This window comes from Aethalodelphis obliquidens, unplaced genomic scaffold, assembly GCF_003676395.1.
Source record: "Aethalodelphis obliquidens isolate GAN/ISIS:26980383/991018 unplaced genomic scaffold, ASM367639v1 scaffold1, whole genome shotgun sequence".
NCBI classification, from domain to species: Eukaryota; Metazoa; Chordata; class Mammalia; order Artiodactyla; family Delphinidae; genus Aethalodelphis; species Aethalodelphis obliquidens.
The window spans coordinates 27,669,598-27,691,049 of record NW_020837945.1 but is presented as its reverse complement, the minus strand read 5'-3'; the positions used below and the strand labels follow the sequence as shown (position 1 = coordinate 27,691,049).

The following is a 21,452-nucleotide window of genomic DNA, read 5'->3' as shown; positions in this document are numbered from 1 at the left end:
GTAACAAATAATCAGATAGAAATTCTAAAGAATAACAGCATTTTTAGTAGTACCCAAACTGTGGAGTACCTAGAGGCAGATTTAGCAAAAATTGTGCATGACTTTAGGAGACGTTATAAAGAAGACCTAAACAAATGGATATATGTATCGTATCGTGTTTGGGAAACTTTGTATTATAAAGATGTCAGTTTTCCCCAAAATGGTTTATTGATACTGTGCAGTTTCTGTCAGACTTCTAGCAAGTTGTTTTATGGAGCTTTAATAAGCTGATTCAAAACTTTTATGGAAATGCAAAGATCTCACTCTAGTCCTGACATTCTTGAAGAAGAACGAGGTAGGAAGGCTTTTTTACTTGAAATCGATACAAATTATCTTAACCTTTATGCTTTATAATAATATTAGCATAAGAATAGGTAAATTCGAGCAATAAAGCAGAATAGAAAATCTAGGAACACAGCCACAAATAAATGGACACACAATACATGCCAGAGATGGCAGGCAAATTGGTTGCTAACTCTACCCTTGTCTCCAAGATTCAAGTAACATGGGACTTGATTTTTTTTTTTTCTTTGCGGTATGCGGACCTCTCACTGCTGCGGCCCCTCCCGCCGCGGAGCACAGGCTCCGGACGCGCAGGCCCGTTGGCCACGGCCCAGGGGCCCAGCCGCTCCGCGGCATGCGGTATCCTCCCGGACCGGGGCACGAACCCGCGTCCCCTGCATCGGCAGGCGGACCCTCAACCACTGTGCCACCAGGGGAGCCCCGGGACTTGATTTTTTATTTGTGATTTGATTCTACAGTCTCTCTACAAGCATGCTTCATCAGATTGGCTTCAGCATATTTTTATTATGAAAACTTCTCATATTTTTTCTAACTGCAGAGCCACTAAGTCTTATAGGTATTTACATGACATGTTTTTGGATTCTGTATATCCCACATATCTTTGTCTTGCTCTAAGTCACGCATCAGCAGACCTTGCCCACAGACCAAATCCAGCTCACCACCTGCTTTTTTAAGTAAAGTTTTATTGGAACACAAGCCATTTGTTTAGGTATTGCGTATCAGCACTTTCACACTACAACCGCAGAGATGAGTAACTGCAACAGAGACTGCATGGCCTGCAAAGCCTGAAACATTTATTGTCTAACCCTTTAAAGAAAAAGTTTACCTACTTAACAACTTCTAAGGTGATTCTAATGACAACAGAGTGGCAATTTGAATACTTCCCCCAGAAAAGTTAACTTTATGCTTGCAAGACAATTTTACCTTTATTTGTTATTAAGGTCTACTTATAGTGTGGAAATTATGCCTTTTAAAATTAAAAATTAAAATGATTCATATTCAAGTAGAATGTAGCTGGTCAATAACTGGCCTGTATGTTTCTTATTTTCACTTACTTATAATAATATGTATATAAAAGCTTTCACACTTCTATCATCACTATCTCCTTTAGGTTAGTCCTATATTGAATTTTAGTTATGATTTTCCTTGAATCAATTTTTATTAAGTAAGTTAAGAAAAAAATCTTGATTTTATTTTTTTAAGTCATTTTCTAGAGTTATAAGTTGTAAGTTCTGAATCATTTAGTCACATTACATGCCCAATAATTGTGAGTTGTTTTGGAGGGAGAGGCTGTTGAAATGTGAAATGCATCTATCTTTTTCACCATAGCTCAGCTGAAAAGAGTATTCAGCAACCACATTTAAAATTTAACACAAATTTGGGAAAATTAAAAGGTTAAATAATTTTATTATGCTGTAACATTTTTTTTTTTCTTTCAGTTCCTTAAAACTGTGCTTCAAATAACAGTCTTCAAGCTTTGCTTCCTGTTAGAGGAGTTAGCTTCATTTACCTTCTGCCTTCAGTGTGATGTAGATCTATAATAATACTTTTTAAATTTAAGTGTATTTGCTTTACGTTATATTAGTTTCAGGTGTACAGCATAGGTTCAGTATGTTTACAGATTATACTCCATTAAAAGTTATTACAAGATAATAGCTATAATTCCCTGTGCTATACAATATATCCTTGCTGCTTATCTATTTTATACATAGTAGTTTGTATTTTGTAATCCTGTACCCCTATCGCACTCCTCCTTTCCCTCTCCCCATGGGTAACAGTATGGAGGTTCCTCAAAAAAATGAAAATAGAACCATCAATATAATCCAGCAATTCACTCCTCTGTATATGTCTGGAAAAAATGAAAACACTAATTTGAAAAGATACATGCACCCCAAATATTCTATAATGATATCTTAATAATAAAATTTTACAATGAAGAATTTTTGAGAGAGAGAGATGACCTACCTGACTGATTATCTTGCCTTTGTATTTGTTTTCTTCTAGTGAGTCATTGTTGTTTAATTTCTCATCAATGTCTAATAATTTTTACATTTATTATTATACCGATAAATAGTTTTGTATGTAAGACAGTAAAGTCTTGATTTAGGTCTAGTTTATCTTTAATTATGAACTCTGCTTCTGTTAATTCAAACAGTTATCAAAACAATGTATTTATAAGCAGTTTTCATTGTAGTTTTAATATCTATATACTTTTACTATTTTCTTTCACCTACAGGAATGGCATCAGGATTATAGAAAATTCAGGGAAACAACCATGTATCTCATAATTGGGCTAGAAAATTTTCAAAGAGAAAGGTAAGGCAAGATGTACACACATGAAAAGGAGAGCTTAATTTTTGTATTCTATTCAGATGTGACCTCATCTATAGAAAAGGTTTTTTTCACAGTGTATATTTTCAATAAATGTTTTATTTTAGAACAGTCTTAGATTTACAGAGAAATTGCAAAATTAATACAAAGAGTTCCCATATACCCCACATACAATATATTTTCCATTTTAAGCTAAATCTGTAAAGCTGGCATTATTGTCATTGTTTTTATCAGCTCTCAAACACTGCAATTGAAACTTAGAATGGAATAGGATTAGACTGAAGCCTAGAAGTTTGCTGGGGACCGAAGAAGCTGGTAGCCCAGCAAATGGAATTCTTTGTATTCTTTAACATCTACCTTCCAGTCACTAGCCTTTTTCCTGTTCTTTCTGAGTTTAATCTTGACTTCAAATTAGAGATAGTGTTTCTAATCTGTCTCTTTCTCTGAACTTCGAGGTACTATAAAAAATATAGCTGTAGAAAACTAATCACTTGTCTTCTAAATACTGCGACTGTAAATATTTTAGATTACTTCTCATACAAATTACAGATGGTTTTAAAGGAATTTCTGCTTTTTAAATTGCAATCATTGTTACCGAGAAGAAAAGGATACATATTGATTTATTGACCATTATAGATTATTCATTAATGTGTATTTACTTATTATACACGTATTTCTCAATTCGTATCCTTTAACATTAATTTACTTGACTAAGGATTTTTTTATGTGCTATATTTAAAATACACTGTAATACTGCCGCCAAGTAAAAGGGATATTGATTTCTTTCTTTTTTTTCCTTTTCTTTTTTATTGTGTAAAGTATAAGAAACCTCCACTTGAGGTAATAATGTTGTTTTTTTTTAAATGCCAACATGCAACATTACTTCTAGAGCTATGCTGTCCAACATGGTGGCCACCAGCCACATGCAAAAATTTAAATATAAATTAATTAAAATTTTTAAAGCTAAGAATTCGGTTTCTCAATCATACTAGCCACATTTTGAATGTTCAGTAGTTACGCGTGACTAGTGGCTACTGTTTTGGCCAGCACAGATACACCACTTCCATTATTGCAGGAAGTTCTGTTGGACAGTGCGGCTCTGTTCGTTGGACAGTACACAATGCCATCATTCTTACACTTATCAAAATCTTAAAAGTTATCACACAAAAGTAAAAAGTAATGTTAATACTTGGATACAAATTATTAAAGTCCTAGTGATTGTGTACTTTTAAGATAATTTACTTTGGTTACTGAAATAGAAAACTGTTTTGATCAGTAGCTCTATTTTATTAATATTTTGGTCAAAGTTTTATTTAATAGGGATATTCTAATTAGCTTTAGGATTTTGGAGATTAAGTTTTCTGAGAAAAATATTAATATGGTCTTACAATTGAACAGAGTATCTAAAAGGTATTTCCATTTTATAGGTAAAGAAACTGGGCTCCACAGTGCTGCAATAACTTTGTCAAGGTCACACGACTAACTAGGGAGAGAAAAATTGAAATAGAGACCTCTGTATTCTTGTATAATTTAATGAAATCAGAAAAGGACAAAATGTATTCATTATCGCAATAAGAATTAACAAGATGAACCTGTCATTTTCTTGCTCTCTGCATAGCTTCTACATTAGCTTTTCTGAGTTAACATTTGTTAAAGGACTTTAAGTATAACTTGGAATTATGTTTAAATTTCATAATTTGCTTATTCTTAAATATGTTCTTGTTGGTAAAGTGAATATTCTTAGCATAGCAAATGTGAAAGGTCAGCTAGAAAATTAGTAGTGGTGACAAATAATATTTATGGAATATTGTAAAAAGAAGCAGTTACCGTTACTAGCAGTGTATAAAACATTGCCAAAAGGTTTTGTCAAACTTGTTTTTAATGAAAACTTAGCACTTGAAAGCCATAAATTGAATTATTTATTGATGGGTCATTATTACTTCTCTGAGTAATGAAATGAAATCATGTTTTTAGGAACCATAATTTTACAGCAGTAAAACTGGAAGATAAAGAGAATCTATCAGGCTACATAGTCTTATTTTATCTTAAATAAGAATTTGGTAACTGGACTGCTGAATTTTATTCTGATTACTTGAAGTGTAAGCACTTTAAACGTTGATAAAATGTAGAACGTTTTGTGTACTTCACTAGAAAATTGGAACATGTTCATAGTTTCAGAGCTATTCTCAGAGCGATGACTCAGGTCTAGAAAGCCAGATATGGATGTCATTCAGGGGAGACCTTTCAACAGGAAACTTAATAGCTATAAAAGGGAAGGTAGATGTGCCAGCAAACTAATTCAACTTAGTGACGTAAAACAACATTTAATATTATTATCACTCTTAAAACAAAAAAAGCTTTAGCTGAGACTATACCCATATTATTTCAAAATAAGATTTCATACCCTAAGTTTTCTCAAAAACAAATTCCTGGGAAAAGCTGTTTCCAAAACATAACTTAAAAGAACTTATTTTTTATGAAGTAGTTTCAGGTGTGTAATTTGATTTGTTATGAATGTGTACATTAATTTCCACATAATTCTACATTTAACATTTGGACTATAGACTTGTTTCTGAGCACCTGAAATTAATAAACAGTAACACTGATTGGCAGTAAACATTGTTTCTGTACAGTATTTCACTTTTTAGGATGTTGCATTTTTCTGAATTTGTGAGAAGATACGTTATGATTGGAAAATCTGACACATAGGAAATATCTTAAAATATCTTTCATATTTCAGTTATACAAATATATAGCTGTATATATTTTTTCCTACAGCATGTTAGGAGAAGAATAATCGTTTTAGAGACAAATATAGTACTCAAACATTTTTCCCATATTCCCTTTTTAAAACCTAGTTTGAACTTCTTTTTGTTTTTTTTTTGGCTGTACGTGGGCCTCTCACTGTTGTGGCCCCTCCCGTTGTGGAGCACAGGCTCCGGACGCGCAGGCTCTGCGGCATGTGGGATCTTCCCAGACCGGGGCACGAACCCGTGTCCCCTGCATCAGCAGGCGGACTCTCAACCACTGCGCCACCAGGGAAGCCCCTAGTTTGAACTTCTTAAGGTCTAGACTTATATAAATAACATATTAATATTAACTATAAAACAAAGGCCTAACCCTGCCTGCCTTTTATGTTAGTGTTTTCTTTTGTCTGTTTGTATCCCACTAGATTTCCCAGATTTAGAAGCATTTTTTCCCTTCTACTTCACCCATCTCCTTTGGATATTCTCCCCTCTTACATTTTTCTCAATGAGTAGAACTGTGCCCTCACATAGAAAAAAACCTGACTAAAAAAGAGTCACTGAATGAATCGAGTGCTGTTCGTTATAAAGGAACAAAGTAATCTGATCCTTCCCTCAAACAAAAATGACATTATGTTGTTTAAAAAGTAGATCGTTGGACTTCCCTGGTGGCACAGTGGCTGAGAGTCCGCCTGCTGATGCAGGGGACGCGGGTTCGTGCGCCAGTCCGGGAAGATCCCACATGCCGCGGAGCGGCTGGGCCCGTGAGCCATGGCCGCTGGGCCTGCGCGTCTGGAGCCTGTGCTCCGCAATGGGAGAGGCCACAACAACAGTGAGAGGCCCGTGTAGCGGGAAAAAAAAAAAAAAAAAAGCAGATCGTTGACTTTCACATCAGTGTTAATTTTGAGTCTAAATGGAAATAAATACCAAGGAAGACAGAAGGAACTCTGAATTCATCAATTATGGCCTTTTTCTCAGTTTTTTCTTAATTCCTAGTTCTGTTTTTTGTTTGTTTTACTTTTAAGACAACTATCTGCTGGTTTCAGATGTGGCTGTTACTCAAAAGATGCCTTCAGGCATACAGTGTATCATCAGATGATACTTTTTATTTTAATGTTGTTCTGGATAATCAAAATTTAAATGTATACTTAAAATGCTTTAAAATTGTAATTGACCTTTTTTTACAAAGATAAAATAGTAATGCTGTACTTTTTTTTTTTTAAAGTTATATAGATTCCTTGCTGTTCCTTATCTGTGCTTATCAGAATAACAAAGAACTCTTGTCCAAAGGCCCATACAGAGGACATGATGAAGAATTGATATCACATTATAGAAGAGAATGTTTACTAGTAAGTTGAATGTACATAGTATGTGTTTACTTTATCATTTTGTCTTACATTGGGGCAGTTATCCAGACTCATATATAAGTGATTGACTATTAATTCTGATGGGGTGTCATGATGATGTCTATAATCTGGGTCTATTCCCTTGAGGTGGGAAAATACACTCAATTCTTTATCCCTTCTTCTTTAAGGATCTTAAGTTTTACAGATGATGAACCAGAAATGTTCTTAAAATGAGGTCAGAATAATTACATTTTTATATTTAGATTTCTTCTCATTCTGCCATTCCCTCTTTTGATGACAGAAGAGGGCCTAAATGATGAATTATCATCATTATTATTCCAGAAAAAGAATAGATTTTTCTGAGTTTTTATAAATAGTATATTTGATGTACATAATGTTAAAGGATTCATTGTAGTATAATATCGTTTTTTTTCACCTAGTCAATGGAATTTTTTTCCTCAAATATTTTTACTATCTATGTGCTGAAATATTATTGTTGTTATAAACTTTAAGAAATCTTTTTAGCAAGTTTTTTTTTTTCCCCCACCAGTTTACTCTCTAGATATCTGGAGTACTTTGTTAATGTTTCTTGAGTCAGCTAACCGTTATGTATAAAATTACAAATTCCATCTTTATACTTTTTTCTGATTAGATTTTATTTAGCTATTAACATGACTATAGATTGTGAACTTCTAAGTTGCAGTTTTTTTCTATAAAATATATAAAGGTATTCAAGAGTATGATTTTTGAATCTATATAGGTTACTTGGTTTATGTGTACTTTAAAAAACTTTAAGTAGGTGTACTGGTGAAATGTTTTCTTTCAGTAGAACTACATAGTATATGTTAATTGTAGTCTGCGGTATGTTTTCGGAATTTTTGAATGTGAATATTAGAGGCTTGTGATCTTGTTATTTTTCTCTTAGCTGATTTTGCTGCATTTGAGTGTATTTTAAGACTTGAATTGTTGATGGTTTGTATCCATTAAGGATGGTATTCTTAATTTGGTCAGTTTCAAAAGGTTTTTAATCAACCCCTGAGAAGGAAGACCTGAATTATATATATTTCAGTTTAAAAAAGTACAGTTTTATATAATTATATAAAATTTTGCATTGAATGAGTTAAAGCAATTTTTAATGTAAAAACGTTACAGTGTTGGGATATTGAAATATTTTGGTAAAACTGTTTTAAACATAAATACAACCAAAAAAACTTGATGGTTATTCTAAGACATTTATAAAATGGTAGAATGTGTTTCTTTTATCATTTTAGGTTAGTAAACCAGCCACACTTTGTTGTTTCACATAGGGATTTAAATAAAACCTCAGGAGGATTATTTTAGTGTTCCTTTAAGGTTTTTCTTTTTTTTTTACATTGAGTATTTACTGAGTGTCAGATTCTGAGGGATGCAAAGATAAATAAGACCTATTATTTATCCTAAGAGAATTCAATCTGGTGAGTGATGTACACAGATAATTTTTATATTTCAGAATAAGTATTATTATGAGAAATATGCAAAATAATATACCTGGAATTGTTGGGGAGAAGCTTAAGAGATAAGATAAACACTGATCTGGATCTTGATGGATAAATAAGAGTTTAAAGCCTTGTAGAGAAGAGAGAAAAACATTCCAGACAAAGGAATATCATATGAAAAGGCATGGGAAGTATACAACAGAAAATGAAGATAAATCCATTGTGGCTAAGTTATGAGGAACAGGGTTAGGTGGAAGTGATGAAGCCAACAGGATTTGTTGTTAGACTGTGAAGAAGCTTATGCACCATTCTAATGCATTGGTACCATTGTAAAGTTGGTGTAAGTTTGGCTTGATCAGGTTTTGGAAAATCATTCTGGCAGTCGTATACTAGAAGATGAACTGGAAAGGAGTAAAGATTGAAATGAAGAACACTAGAGGAGATAGACAGGGAAGAGAGGACGAGAGCCTCAACTAAGGCAGAAGTACAATGAATATGAAAGAGAGGGTATATAAGATGGTAAAGGAAATGAAATCAAGGACTTGGTAACTATTAGATGAGTGGGAAGAAGGAAATAGAAGCATTAAGGCTGCCTGACTTACTAGTTCTGTCTTTGGCTTTCGGGACTCTTAAGAGAATGAATAAGGTTGGCTTTGGACATACTATGTTTGAGTTGTTTCTAGGATATGTTTTGATTTAGTGAACTTAACATCGAATTTCAGAATAATTACATGTCTTTGAAAGCAAATTATAAAAATTACACTAGATACTTAAAGGCTTACCTCATTTAATCGTCTTAACCACTGTGTAAGGAAGGTAATAGTATCTCATTTTTCATATAAAGACGCTGAAGCTAGGAAGGTACTTGTTTGCTGAAGGTTAAATAATTTGCTTAGTGGCTGAATTGGACTTTCAGCATAAGCCTCTCTACAAAATCAAGATAAATTGCACAAGAATGACATAACATAACCGTAAGAAATAATAAAATTTTTGTATTTGAAGTTCAGCTTAAAACTATTTAAAAATCATATTTGTCATTCTGTAAACGTAAGACTTCAGACATAAACGTCTTATTATACCTGTACCTTTTTATCTGTCTCCTATGTCTCTGTTTCTTATCACATGGATTTCTCTCTTCTACTCAATTAGATGTCAGCACACTTGGCCTGTGCTCCAGCCTACCACTTGTTTTTATAAATAAAGTTTTATTGAAACATAGGCGTGTTCATTCATTTACATATGGCTGCCTTTGTACAACAACGGCAGAGATCAGTCATTGCAACGAAAATGATATAGCCCTCGAAGCCTAAGATATTTCCTATCTTGTCCTTTACAGAAAAAGTTTACTGATCCCTGTATTGTAAGGGATTGTAAGCTCCATGAGAGTTTTCTGTATTAATCACTTGGGTACCCCTGCATCTAGAACAGTTTCTGGCACATGGCATGTACTGAGTAAGAATTTTTTGAAGGAGTAAATGAACTAATGGATTACCTTTATATTTTTGTATCAAGAAGTATAACAGTCCCTGTTGAGTTGACATTTATGGAAAAGATGATGAGTTTTTCAAAAATTTCTTCCTTTTTAAAATTACTTTGAGTGCTTGTCAAATTTTAGAATTGGGGGAAATTCACCTCTGGAGAACAAATTTTAAAATGGTCCCTATAGTGATGATCAAAGTAAAATAAACTGAACTTAAGCTTTAAAAACATGGCAACATTATTTCTCCCACTTCTTTTTTGCTTTTGTTTCTGTTGTTATATGCATAGCCTTTTCTAAGAGACTTTTCTTGCTCAATAGGTTGAGGTTGCGTTTTGTGACTTCCATTTGTTCTAATACTGTCTGCGAACATGCTTGTTATGTTGCCTTCAGTATTAACACTTACATTTTTATTTAATTAAAAAAGGAAACAAACTTGTTCTTTTTTTCATTGCGTTAAGAAATTAAATGAGCAGGCTGCAGAACTGTTTGAATCTGGAGAGGATCGAGAAGTAAACAATGGTCTGATTATCATGAATGAGTTTATTGTCCCATTTTTGCCCTTGTTATTGGTGGATGAAATGGAAGAGAAAGATATACTTGCTGTGGAAGATATGAGAAATCGATGGTGTTCCTATCTTGGACAAGAAATGGAATGTAAGTTTAAACAATGCAGGTGGACACCTGGGGTGTTGGGATTAAAAGCAGTTAGAATTAGATGTTAGTTATTATCATTTTTTATATTCTGTAACATGTTTATATTCGCATCAGTTTTTTTTCTTATTTACAAACTAAGCTGTGCACACTACTGTTGCCATTTATGTTTTACTTCTTCCCCCCAAATGGTAATGATTTTACATGTTTTGAAATGAAACATCAACTGACCACTCCAAATTAATAAATCTTGTTGAAGATAATTTCTCTCCCTGTCGATCTTTAGTTACATCTAATTGTTTATATTTGCAGCAAACCTCCAAGAGAAGCTGACAGATTTTCTGCCAAAACTGCTTGATTGTTCTACGGAGATTAAAGGTTTCCATGAGCCGCCGAAGTTACCTCCGTACTCCACGCATGAACTCTGTGAGCGATTTGCCCGAATCATGTTGTCCCTCAGTCGGACTCCTGCTGATGGAAGATAAACTGCACATACTTTCCCTAAACACACTGTATAAACTTTATTTTAGTTCTTAACCCTTGCCTTCCTGTTACAGGGTTTGCTTGTTGCTGCTATAGTTTTTAACTTTTTATTTTAATCACCACAGAAGACGAAAGGACTCTACAGACTTTAGCCAGACTGCAAACAAAGCTGAGAATCGCATGGCGCTCAGACTTTGTTTTAACCAGAACTGATGTATAATTACAAATCCAGTTGATTTTATTATGGCAAAACCATGCTTTTGCCACTTGTCTTTACAGTATTACTTTGCTTTTATCTTTTCTTTATCTACAGCTTTCCATTCAGTCTGGATCCTCCATGACTACAGCCATTTAAGTGTTCAGCACTGTGTACAATACATAATATTTGGTAGCTTGTAAATGAAATTAAAGAATAAAGTTTTATTTATGGCTACCTATGTGTTTGTAAGCAGGTATATTATATATTAGTGTATTTTTTTAGTTATATAAATGAATTTTGTCTGGGGATTGTTTAAGATTGGGTGATAAATAGATTAATACACACTTTTAATTTTGCTCTAATGTTAGCACATTAGAAATTTACTGAGTACTTGACACTTAACTATATCTGTATTTTTGACTAAGTTGTTAAACTTAGTATGGCACCTAAACCTGTTTTGAATTCAAATCAGGTTTTCACTGAAGTGAGCGGCTGATATTTAAGTCAACCACACTGAAACTTTTAACCTTTTCTTAGATTAACCTTTTATTTTTTTATGTATTTACATATAATATAGCAAGGTGATTATTTCAAGAGATACCAGAAAAAAAGTACTTGAATAAGGGCTATTTAATAGTGAAACTTATAAAAAGTATGTATATGTATATATACATACATACACACATGTATACACACACATATTCTTCATAATGGAGGACAGTGTTTGCATTATATAATCATTCTATTTTTGTAAATTGTATACTACTTTATTTGAAAATGTTCTCTACTAATCAGTGCTGTGAAATGAAGTTGATATTGTTGAACTAGAAGTTATGAGTATCCTACCTGCATTTATTTACCTCCTTTTCAAAAAGGAAAAAGCTGTAGAACATTTTGTAGATGGAACTGCTGTTTAAGATTAATGAAGTAATATTGTGAATGAAATTCAATGCTTTAAAGGTAATCATTGTTACCAACAACCTATTTTTGAATTTATAAAAATTCTTTATAAGTGATACTTTGTTAGTGTAGTAAAATATATCATTATACTATGTGTATGTTTCTTATAGCGTCGCCAAAGCTAGTGCTCTTCATAAGTGCCTCTCATAAAAGATGCTGGGTGGAAGAGGAACAAGAAAATATTAAACTGTTATATAATACTCCTTATAAAGGTATCAATATACTGCTAAGGTATTAATGACAAAGAATTGGTACTATTTCTGTTGTAAAGTTAGATTTTGCATATTATAGCCATCAGAATGTGTTTTGGTTTAGATTTCAAGTTCTCTACTGAGCAGAACTAGTGCTCTGCATTGGTTTTCAAGTCCTATTGCAAGTTTAGAAACTTCATATGTATCATCAAAGCATTTATAAAGTATCTTCAGTATTTTATGATATTCTACCATAATGGTAAAGTTGTTTGTGTTTATGTGTATAATTGACCACTGAGACACAAACTGCTAAACACCATATGGAAATTACTCCTTTTACAAGGCACATCCAGGTAAGTATTATTATCATATTTACTCTGTACTTAAAAGCCAGTTTATTCATTCCTAGTTATGAATCTGAAGTTCTTATTTAAAAAAGGGACCTTTTTCAAGACCTAGGGAAACAACTTGTTTTTATATCAGCTTTTAATCTACTCTTAAGATTTAGGTTAGTGAAATTTTCTTAACATTATTTACTGGATTAAATATAACTTATGGCTAGTAATTTAAAAATTGAAACCTCATAGAACTGTTGTCCATGGCAGATTTCACTTTGATTTAATGACTCTCATTTTGATTACTATAGTACTCCCTTCCCACTCCCCCACAATTACATTTTGAAATAATTTAGGGTAGAATTCAAATAGATAGAGAAGATTTTTAGGAACTTGTTACAAACATCTTGTATAAGGAGACTGTAGCCATGAGTGAACCTGTGAGATCCCATAATACTTTGCAGATTCGTTAAAATACAATACACTAAATACATTAAATAAGTAGTTCTCAGAGTGTGGTCTCCAGACAAGCAGCTTTTCAGCATCATCTGGGGACATGTTAGAACTGAAAATTCTTGAGCCCCATATCAGAACTACTGACTAACACATGTTAAAACTTGAAGAGTTAACAAGTTTCAACAAGTCCTTCAGAAGATTCTGATATCTGCTGAAGGTTGAGAACTACAGCACTAAATAAAACTGTCAGTAGCATTTTATGCACCTTAAATTGATGTTTAAATTCTGTTTACTTTTGAACCCCCATTTCTTGGAAACTTTTCATTATTTCCCTCACTGGCAATTTCAAAGAAGTGACTAAAAATTATTTTTCTTAGTTTTAGATTTATTGAGACTAAGGTGGATTCTCTCCTCCTATATCTAATTCTCCAGAAGTTCAGTGTCTTTGTTTTATGATTCAGAATTGTTGACTTTGGCTTCTGAGTCCTATTGTCCTCCCTCTGAAGTACAATCACACAGCATACTTGGGAAGAGTAAGTAGGGATACAGTTGTGTAATCATTTTTTTTAAATTTACTTTACATTGTTAAGCAGATTAAATATTATTTGTTGTGCCAATGATAACCTCATCCAAAGCATGTGTATTTTGCTGCTAGGACTGCCATAATAAATACCACAGACTGGACGGCTTTAAAAACATAAGTTTATTTTCTCACAGTTCTAGAGGCTGGAAGTCCAAGATCAAGATGTTGGCAGGTTTAGTTTCTCCTGAGGCCTCTCTCTTTGGCTTGCAGAAAGTAGCCTTCTCACTTTGTCCTCACATGACCTTTTCTCTGTGCATGTGTGCATCTCTGATGTCTCTTCCTCTCCTCTTCTTATAAGGACACCAGTCATACTGGATTAGGGCCCCACCCTTATGACCTCATTTAATCTTAATTATCTCTTTAAAGGTCCTGTCTCCAAATACAGTCACATTTGGGGGTAAGGGCTTCAACAAATGAATTTGGGGGTGGGAGACAACAATTCAGTCCACAGTATGTGATGGCCCAGTTTATATACCTCCTTTGCAGACACAAAAGTATTGTTGTTACAAGATCACTGTGCAAATATCTGTAGTTCTATTCTTTCATCTGCTTTTCTTTTACTCTCACTTTATTCTAAAAACCATGTCAAAGTTATAGCAAACCAAGTTAGAAATTGCTCACAGTGCATCCACCTAATCATTTCAGTATGTTTTCATTGAACAAATTTTTGCTGAATGAATGAAATAATTCATGTTGACTTGCCCTTGTTCATGTTTATTTTATTAGTTTCACTTAACATTATACCATAGGTCTGTTTCTGTTTTGCTGGTGTTTTTATTCTTACCTACTTTATATCCCTATTCCCCAGCTAGTACTGGAGGCACTGGTGTTAACCATTGTGGACACATATTTTTCCATGTTTGGATAATGTTATGCGGTGCGTACATATAAGCATTGGTGGGGTTTTTTTGCAGGGGGTTGGAGGGTGGAAAGGGAGAGGGTCGTTGCTTTTAAAAAATGAAAAAACAATCTATTTTACATATGCTTTCCCCTACCCCCTCCTGTACTTTCTAGCCTCCAATTCCTTCTTTTTCTAATTAGCCATTTGATAGAGGTGACTTACAATAATCAAATAATAAGTACTATAATACTACTAATAAAAGTAAATGAGTCATGATTGAGAGAACTACATACGCAATTGAATGCACACAGACATACACACCAGAATTTCAAATATCCTTACTTATTCCATGCAAAGTTCTTTCACACCTTCACTACCATTCTCAACCTCCTTTTCAGTGCAGCTCCAGTAAAATAGGATGATCTCACCTTTACCAAGAAAGTTGGGGAGCTTGGATATGAACCCCTTCAACTTTTCACCTCCACACTTGTAAATTTACAGTTAATTATTAACCAGGATGTGACAAGGGATAGACATTTTTGATAACCCAGTGTTATGAGGATGATACAAATAAAATCAAATTCAGTATAAAATGAATTTATAAACTTAGTTAAAAAATACGTTCATTATTTGGGAGACATATTTGCTCTACTACAAAAGTAGCTCACTGTTTTGCTTTGTATTAGCCCAAAGCCTGTACAATATCAGTTTGTCCTTTAGCAAATGGTTCTTTTTCAATAATCTGGAACTAGATTAGTATCCTTAACCTTAGGTGTGCATCAAAAGGGTGAGCTTTCTTTATAAAAGGTGTCTAGGTCCTATCTATCATGTGGATTCTTAAAAGCCTTTTAAAGTGAGAACTATTTTGAGAACATTTGGTAGGGGCTTGTCCAACTTTAATTTTTCTAAGGCTTACCTCTGGCCCTCCCCTCAGAGACTAATTGAGCCTGACTAGTAGGGTGGAGAAATGTGCTTTTTGCATTATTGTATGTCACGTGAAAAGGCAAGGGGTATAAATTTGCTGATGCCCCCCTCAGCCATACTGCATGCGCATTTTAGTCTGCGCTCCAGCTGAAGCTGCACTCAAATGTTCTTCAGTCCTTAACTTGCTGGACTTCTTTCTCTCTTCTGAGTGGTAAGAGTGCAGGCTCTAGAACCACACTGCCTGTGTCCAGATCTTGGCTCAGCTCCTCACTGTCGTGTTGATCTTGAGTGCACTCTTTAACTCTTCTGTGCCTACATTTCTTCATCTATAAAATAGGATTACAGTAAAAACTGCCTTATATCATTTTTTTAAAAGATTAAATGTGTTTCTGTATTTAAAAAAACTCTTAGAAAATGTCTGCAACAATGTAAGTGTTCAGTAATCATCAGCCATTTTATAGTTTGTCACTATTGGCTTCTGCTCATGATTTTCAGAATCTCTGCCTTCCTGAGATGAGCTGCTTTGGACTACTCTCATTCCTATCTGCATTCTTTGTTTTCTTTTCTTTCTACTCCTTAAATATCAGTGTTGGCAAGGTCTGTACTTGACCCTCTTCTAGCTCTTCACCCTTCCTGGATAGTCGTGTCTGCTAGTTTGTCTTCCTCTGCTGCCTACATACTTATGATTCACAAGTTTGTGTTCCTAACCAAACCTCCCTTGTGCATTTTAGATCTGTACGTATGTCCAATTATCTGTTCAACATAGAGACACGGATGCTTCACAGGCACTTTAAACTCTGTATATCCAAAACTGAATTCACTACTTCTTCCCAAACCTGATTCTCTTACATTCTTTTGGTGAATGATATAATGATTCAGAAATAAGGAATTATTCTCAATTTCGCATTTATTTCCCATTGATTACTAGGTGTTGACAGGTCAGAGTTTTAATACCTTGCTCATGCATCCCTTTACTACTGTTGATGAGGTTTCTCATCTTTTAATTTGGACAATTGGATTTGGCCTTGAGTGGCCTATCTTTGCCCTTGCCCCTTTAATCCATCTTATATACTGTTGGCAGAATAATCTTTCGAAGAGGTTTTGCATATCTGTCTTCCATTGCTGGACTGAACTCCTTTAGAGGGAAATAGTATCTCCTGGTTTTGTAACCCTAGTACCTGTTAAAATATCTGGCAATTTAATAAAGGTGCAGTCTTGCAGGTTGTCTGGTCCTCCAATCACCTTAGACCTGCGTGGTCTAGTATGATAGCCACTAGTCACCTGTGGCTATTTAAACTTAAACCAAATATTAGTCATCCTAGCCATATTTCAGATTCTCAGTAGCCACATGTGACTGTTGGCTGCCGTATCGGACAATACATTTTAGAACATTTCTATTATTGCAGAAAGTTTCATTGGACAGAGCTACCTCAGACCCTTGCTGATATGGACATCTTCCTCTATTAACACCCCTGGAACATTCAAACACCCTCCAAAGTGCTAACCTGAGCAAATTGGCCATCAGCATTTACATCTCCTTATCTTGATCCTGCCATTAACCACTTTACTACATCTGCTCTTCAGAGAGCATCACTACCATCATATATCCAGTCAGGAGCACCCACACAAGGTATTTCTACAGAGGAGATGTGGTAGAGGCATTAGAGAGTAACCCAGAGGGCCTAACTGCAGGATGCAGCTACTATTCCTAGGGGTAGGGAAACAAAAGGAAAAGTTGGAGTTACCAGAACCTTGGAGCTCCAAAAAAAGGGTCCCCATGGAGTTGGTGCTCAAACCTCTGAGAAGGTTCACCACCTAAGTGCTCTTGCTACTTCTGAGGGATGCAATGAAGATAGCTCTAGAAGTTCTAAAGTTGAAGCTCTAAGTTCCAGTTGAAGAATCAATTGAAATTATTAGGTCACCAGTAGGATTGGCAAGCAAAGACAAAGAAGTAAGTCTTGTTTTCCTCTTTCTACTTTCCAACTTTAGTACTTCATATTGACAGAACCTAAATGGAGTGCAGAGAAGAGGTCAGGAAAATGCACTTTGCAGAGTCCCAGCCTCAGCATCACAGAGCAGGGGATAAAAGGGTGGATGGAACTGGAGCTGAGAGACAATAGGTATAGAACCTACACAATAGTTTCCGCTCCAAGATTTCATTTTTATCCAAATATGTTAATCACTAAAACACTAAATATTCAGAAATGTATCTATGGAGTATCTCTGGGACCTCAAGAGTAAATGCACTAGTTCTGATTGAAATCCTGTTGCTCTTTTTTTATCAAATGAAACTTTTTAATGATGCTATTTAATGCTTTATTTTTAAAGTCAGCAGTGGAAGGATGTATATATAATATGAATTCATACCCATTCACACGTTTTGCTTGTGTGCCATATGCCACAGTATCTGCCAGGTAGTATGTTTATAAAACAAACAGTGATTAGACAAAAGTAATAATCCCCCCAAATTCATCTATCTACCCAGAGTTAGACACTTAACATTTTTGCGTTGATCCCCCTGGACATCTTTCTGTGCGTGTGCACATATACGTGCACACATACAACTATATCTAAATGAAATATAATAGATGTAGACATATTTCCAAGGAAGTGTGTATATATATCCCACTGCTCTACAGCACTTGATTATAAGGAAGATGTACAATATTTATTCATGGATATACAATGTAGGCTGCTACTTATGTCTCTTTGTGTACTACTTTTATCTCTTTTGTCTTTCTGCTAAATTTGTAGATGTATAACTTCTGTCTGAGTTACGGAGTATACAGATATAAAATTTTGAGCTAAATTGTCAAACTTTACCAAACTTCCTGTTTATACTGCCACCACTAGTGCATGAGAGAGTGTTTCTTCACAGGTTCAACAACATAGAATATTAACAGTCTTTAATATTTTTCAGGGACAGCCGAAAATTTATTATATTTTTAAAATTTTTAATGAGAGTGAATATGTTTCAATATGTTAATGGCCGCTTGTACTTGCTTATGACCTTTGCACTTTTTCTGTTGGGTGTTCACGTCTATAAATTTGCAATAGCTCACATTAGGAATCATTAGTCCTTTACTACTACACACACTGCAGATTTTTACCTTCTGTCATTTACTTTAAGCTTGCTTATAATATTAGTGTCTTATGACTTTATTTTTATGTAATCAAATCTGTTGACCTGCTTTATAATTTTCACCTTTGATACCATGTTTAGAAAGGATTTTCCCTGTTCAAGATTATAAAAATACCCATATTTTCTTCTGATATTTTTATGATTTTGTTTTTTATGTCAGTCTTTAGTGCAGTTGGAAATTATATTAAAGGGTGAGGTAAAAATTCACAAAATTTTTCCAAGATTATCTAGTTGTCTATAAAATACTATTTTTCCTTACTGATCTAAAATGTAATCTGCACTAGGTAATAAATTTTTATATTTGAAATTTATGAACACTCTCTTCAGTTCCACTTAATGTTTTTGTCTATTCAGCTACCATTACTAATTTAATGACTTGTTTTAACATTGATTTAAAATATTTGTTTTATAACTAATACACATTTTCCTAGTAGCTAATATGTTGTTACTACCCAACAGAGATGCACTTAATACTCATTTTTTTCCATAATTTTCTGTACTCTTTTACACATAAACTTAGAATTATTCAATCTTCTTTCAAATAAAAATCCTACTGGCATTTTGATTGTACTTACATTGGCTTACATAGATTGGCATATAGAGAAATCATTGAGCCTTTACAATGATGAGTCTTCCTATCCAAAAACAATATTGTCTATCCTTTCATTAGATTCATGTCTTTCAGAAGAGTTTTTTTTAATTTTTCTTTAAGTATCTTAATGTGTTTTAATGTTTTTGTGGTGTTTATGAATTGAATTCTAATTGAATATTAGTGGTAGAGAACAGCAGGTCTCCAACTTTTTGGTCTCAGAACCTCTTCACACAAAAATTTTTGAGGACCTAAAAGAGCTTTTGTTTGAGCAGGTTATATCTATTGATATTTTACCACTTTAGAAATTGAGTAAAACAATATAATATTTAAAATGATAACAATATCAGCATAACATGTTAACCAAAATAATATATTTTAAGTGAAAAATAGTTAAATTTTCTGCCTTCTTTTTCTTTTGGAGTTTGTTGTGCTTAAATCACAAACCTGAGGCTTGAAAGGAAATTAAGTGCTGATTATAACTGCTACATCCCTTATATTAATTATGAAAATTACGCTGTTCTCACACTTCCACATGACACATAGAATTAGCTTAAAATTTGGACTAGCAAGGACAATTATTTTAAAGATAGATAGGAATCATTTTTCAAAGTAGTCATGTAATTTCTTAGAAAAATAAAAATCATCTAACAGTTTCAAACTTCAGTGTGCCTTCCATAGTCCTGGAAATTTCACCGAATAAGACACCTGCTCTTTGCTTGGTTTGCATTTCCCATACCCCATATTTTGAAAATGTCTCCAGGAAGAAAGCTTATCTGGTGTTCTACACTGCCCTCGAGTATTGCAACCTTGCGTGTCCATTTTCCAAACACTGAAAAGAGTTGCTTCATATTTTTTAAACTGTTCCATGATGGCTAAATCACAGAAGTCTATAAATCTTTTAGAAGATAGTATATGGGGAGTGTCTTTAAGATCTTGGAATAACAAAGGATTTCTTAACACAGAAAAAGAATTAAACATGAAGGAAATTTTTGATAAATTTAACCACATGAAATTAAGAATTCTGTCCATCAAAAGATTCCCTGAAGAGAGTGAAAAGACAAGGCAATGTAGTGAGAGGATATTAGCAATTTGCAAGATGGCAGTGCAGTAAGAAAAATAAAGAATGGACTTACGGCTTGGGTGAGATAATCATGATAACATACTGTCTAAAATGTTCCCAGATCCTTTTTTCATTAAGAAAATGATAGTCAAAGAAAAACATAGGATTTTTCAACAAAATGAAGTGACAGGAATTCTTACAAGCTACAAAATACAAGAGGATGGAGCCAAACTACACGCAACTACAATATTTTGGCAAGACTGACAGGTTTAGCAGATGTGAGGAGTTATCAGTAAAAAGCAAGCAAACAACAACAACAAAAAAAACCCAGGAAATTCTGTATGTCCTAAGACCCTCAGAAAAGAGAAATTGCCAATACATACCATAAAGTGAGAAGACCTCAATCGGAATCTTCTGCAAATAGTTCTGAGAACGATAAGCAAAACAGGGAGAAGACTCCACTGGCTTCAGTTTGTGGTTGAGTACAAAAGGATGTGGACAAAAATATCGGAGGGGTCTGAGGCAGTCTAATCCTCAAGGAAATAAAAAATGCTCAAAATCAAAATTGCTTCAGAAGGGCAGACATCATCCTGGAGAAAATGCTGGGAATAGAACCTAGTTGAGATAGACCTAACCCAAAACTCTTAATATCTGACCTGCATGAACAACTGCTCTTGCTGGTGTACCATAATGACATTCCTGCAGCCCCAGGAATTATGTCCATCATACCTGAAATGCTTGATTATATCCTTTTCCCCAGTGCACAGTCACCTTAATAACTGGGGACTTTCTCGAGGAGACTGAGTCTCCTCTTCATTCAAGTGGCTCTGCGGCTGCAAACTGGCTTGTCTTGGAATTGGTTGAGGGGCCACGACGCTTCATTTGCTGATTCAAGTGAAATTTCTATTCAACAGATTTATAAGCTTTTCTTCTTTAATAGTCTACCTATCTATTTTAATCCTAGGACACCATGACAATTAGACGTTGCCAAAAATCAAGACTCCCAGTTATTTTTGGCTGTGCTGCCATTAAAGTAACCATATCTACCTTGTCTCTACTAGTTCAGTGATGCTACATGACCCCTTACCTCTCTGGGATCGTATTATTCCCATTGAATTCTCACAAGTTTGAGGGCAGCACTTCCCATTGTCATTTCTAGTGCACAGAGAATAGCTACAAGAGCTCTTTTAAAGGATGCTTGTGATCACGTCACCAGTATATTTCCCAAGGATTTGATGAAGGGAGTATCTTCTGGCCTCTCCAGTGGACACAGCAGGGATACATAATCTACTTCAGCATTGCAGTTTCTGTAAACTT

At 34.3% G+C, this 21,452-nt stretch overlaps 1 protein-coding gene across 5 annotated transcripts in view; it reads left to right on the top strand.

The window, feature by feature from the left end:
• Nucleotides 1-12,098, top strand: part of USP25 (ubiquitin specific peptidase 25) — a 147,406-nt gene extending 135,308 nt beyond the window's left edge. For 3 of the 5 annotated variants that reach the window (XM_027102294.1, XM_027102274.1, XM_027102284.1), the window contains 4 exons: nucleotides 2,579-2,658; nucleotides 6,643-6,766; nucleotides 10,177-10,372; nucleotides 10,682-12,067. In XM_027102294.1, coding sequence (XP_026958095.1) covers nucleotides 2,579-2,658; nucleotides 6,643-6,766; nucleotides 10,177-10,372; nucleotides 10,682-10,854 — 573 coding nt within the window. In that variant the 3' untranslated portion in view covers nucleotides 10,855-12,067. Of the gene's footprint in view, nucleotides 1-2,578; nucleotides 2,659-6,642; nucleotides 6,767-10,176; nucleotides 10,373-10,681 lie in introns of all 5 variants that reach the window. The other 2 variants (XM_027102262.1, XM_027102267.1) reach the window with 2 other exon arrangements.
• The last annotated feature ends 9,354 nt before the right edge of the window (nucleotides 12,099-21,452 follow it).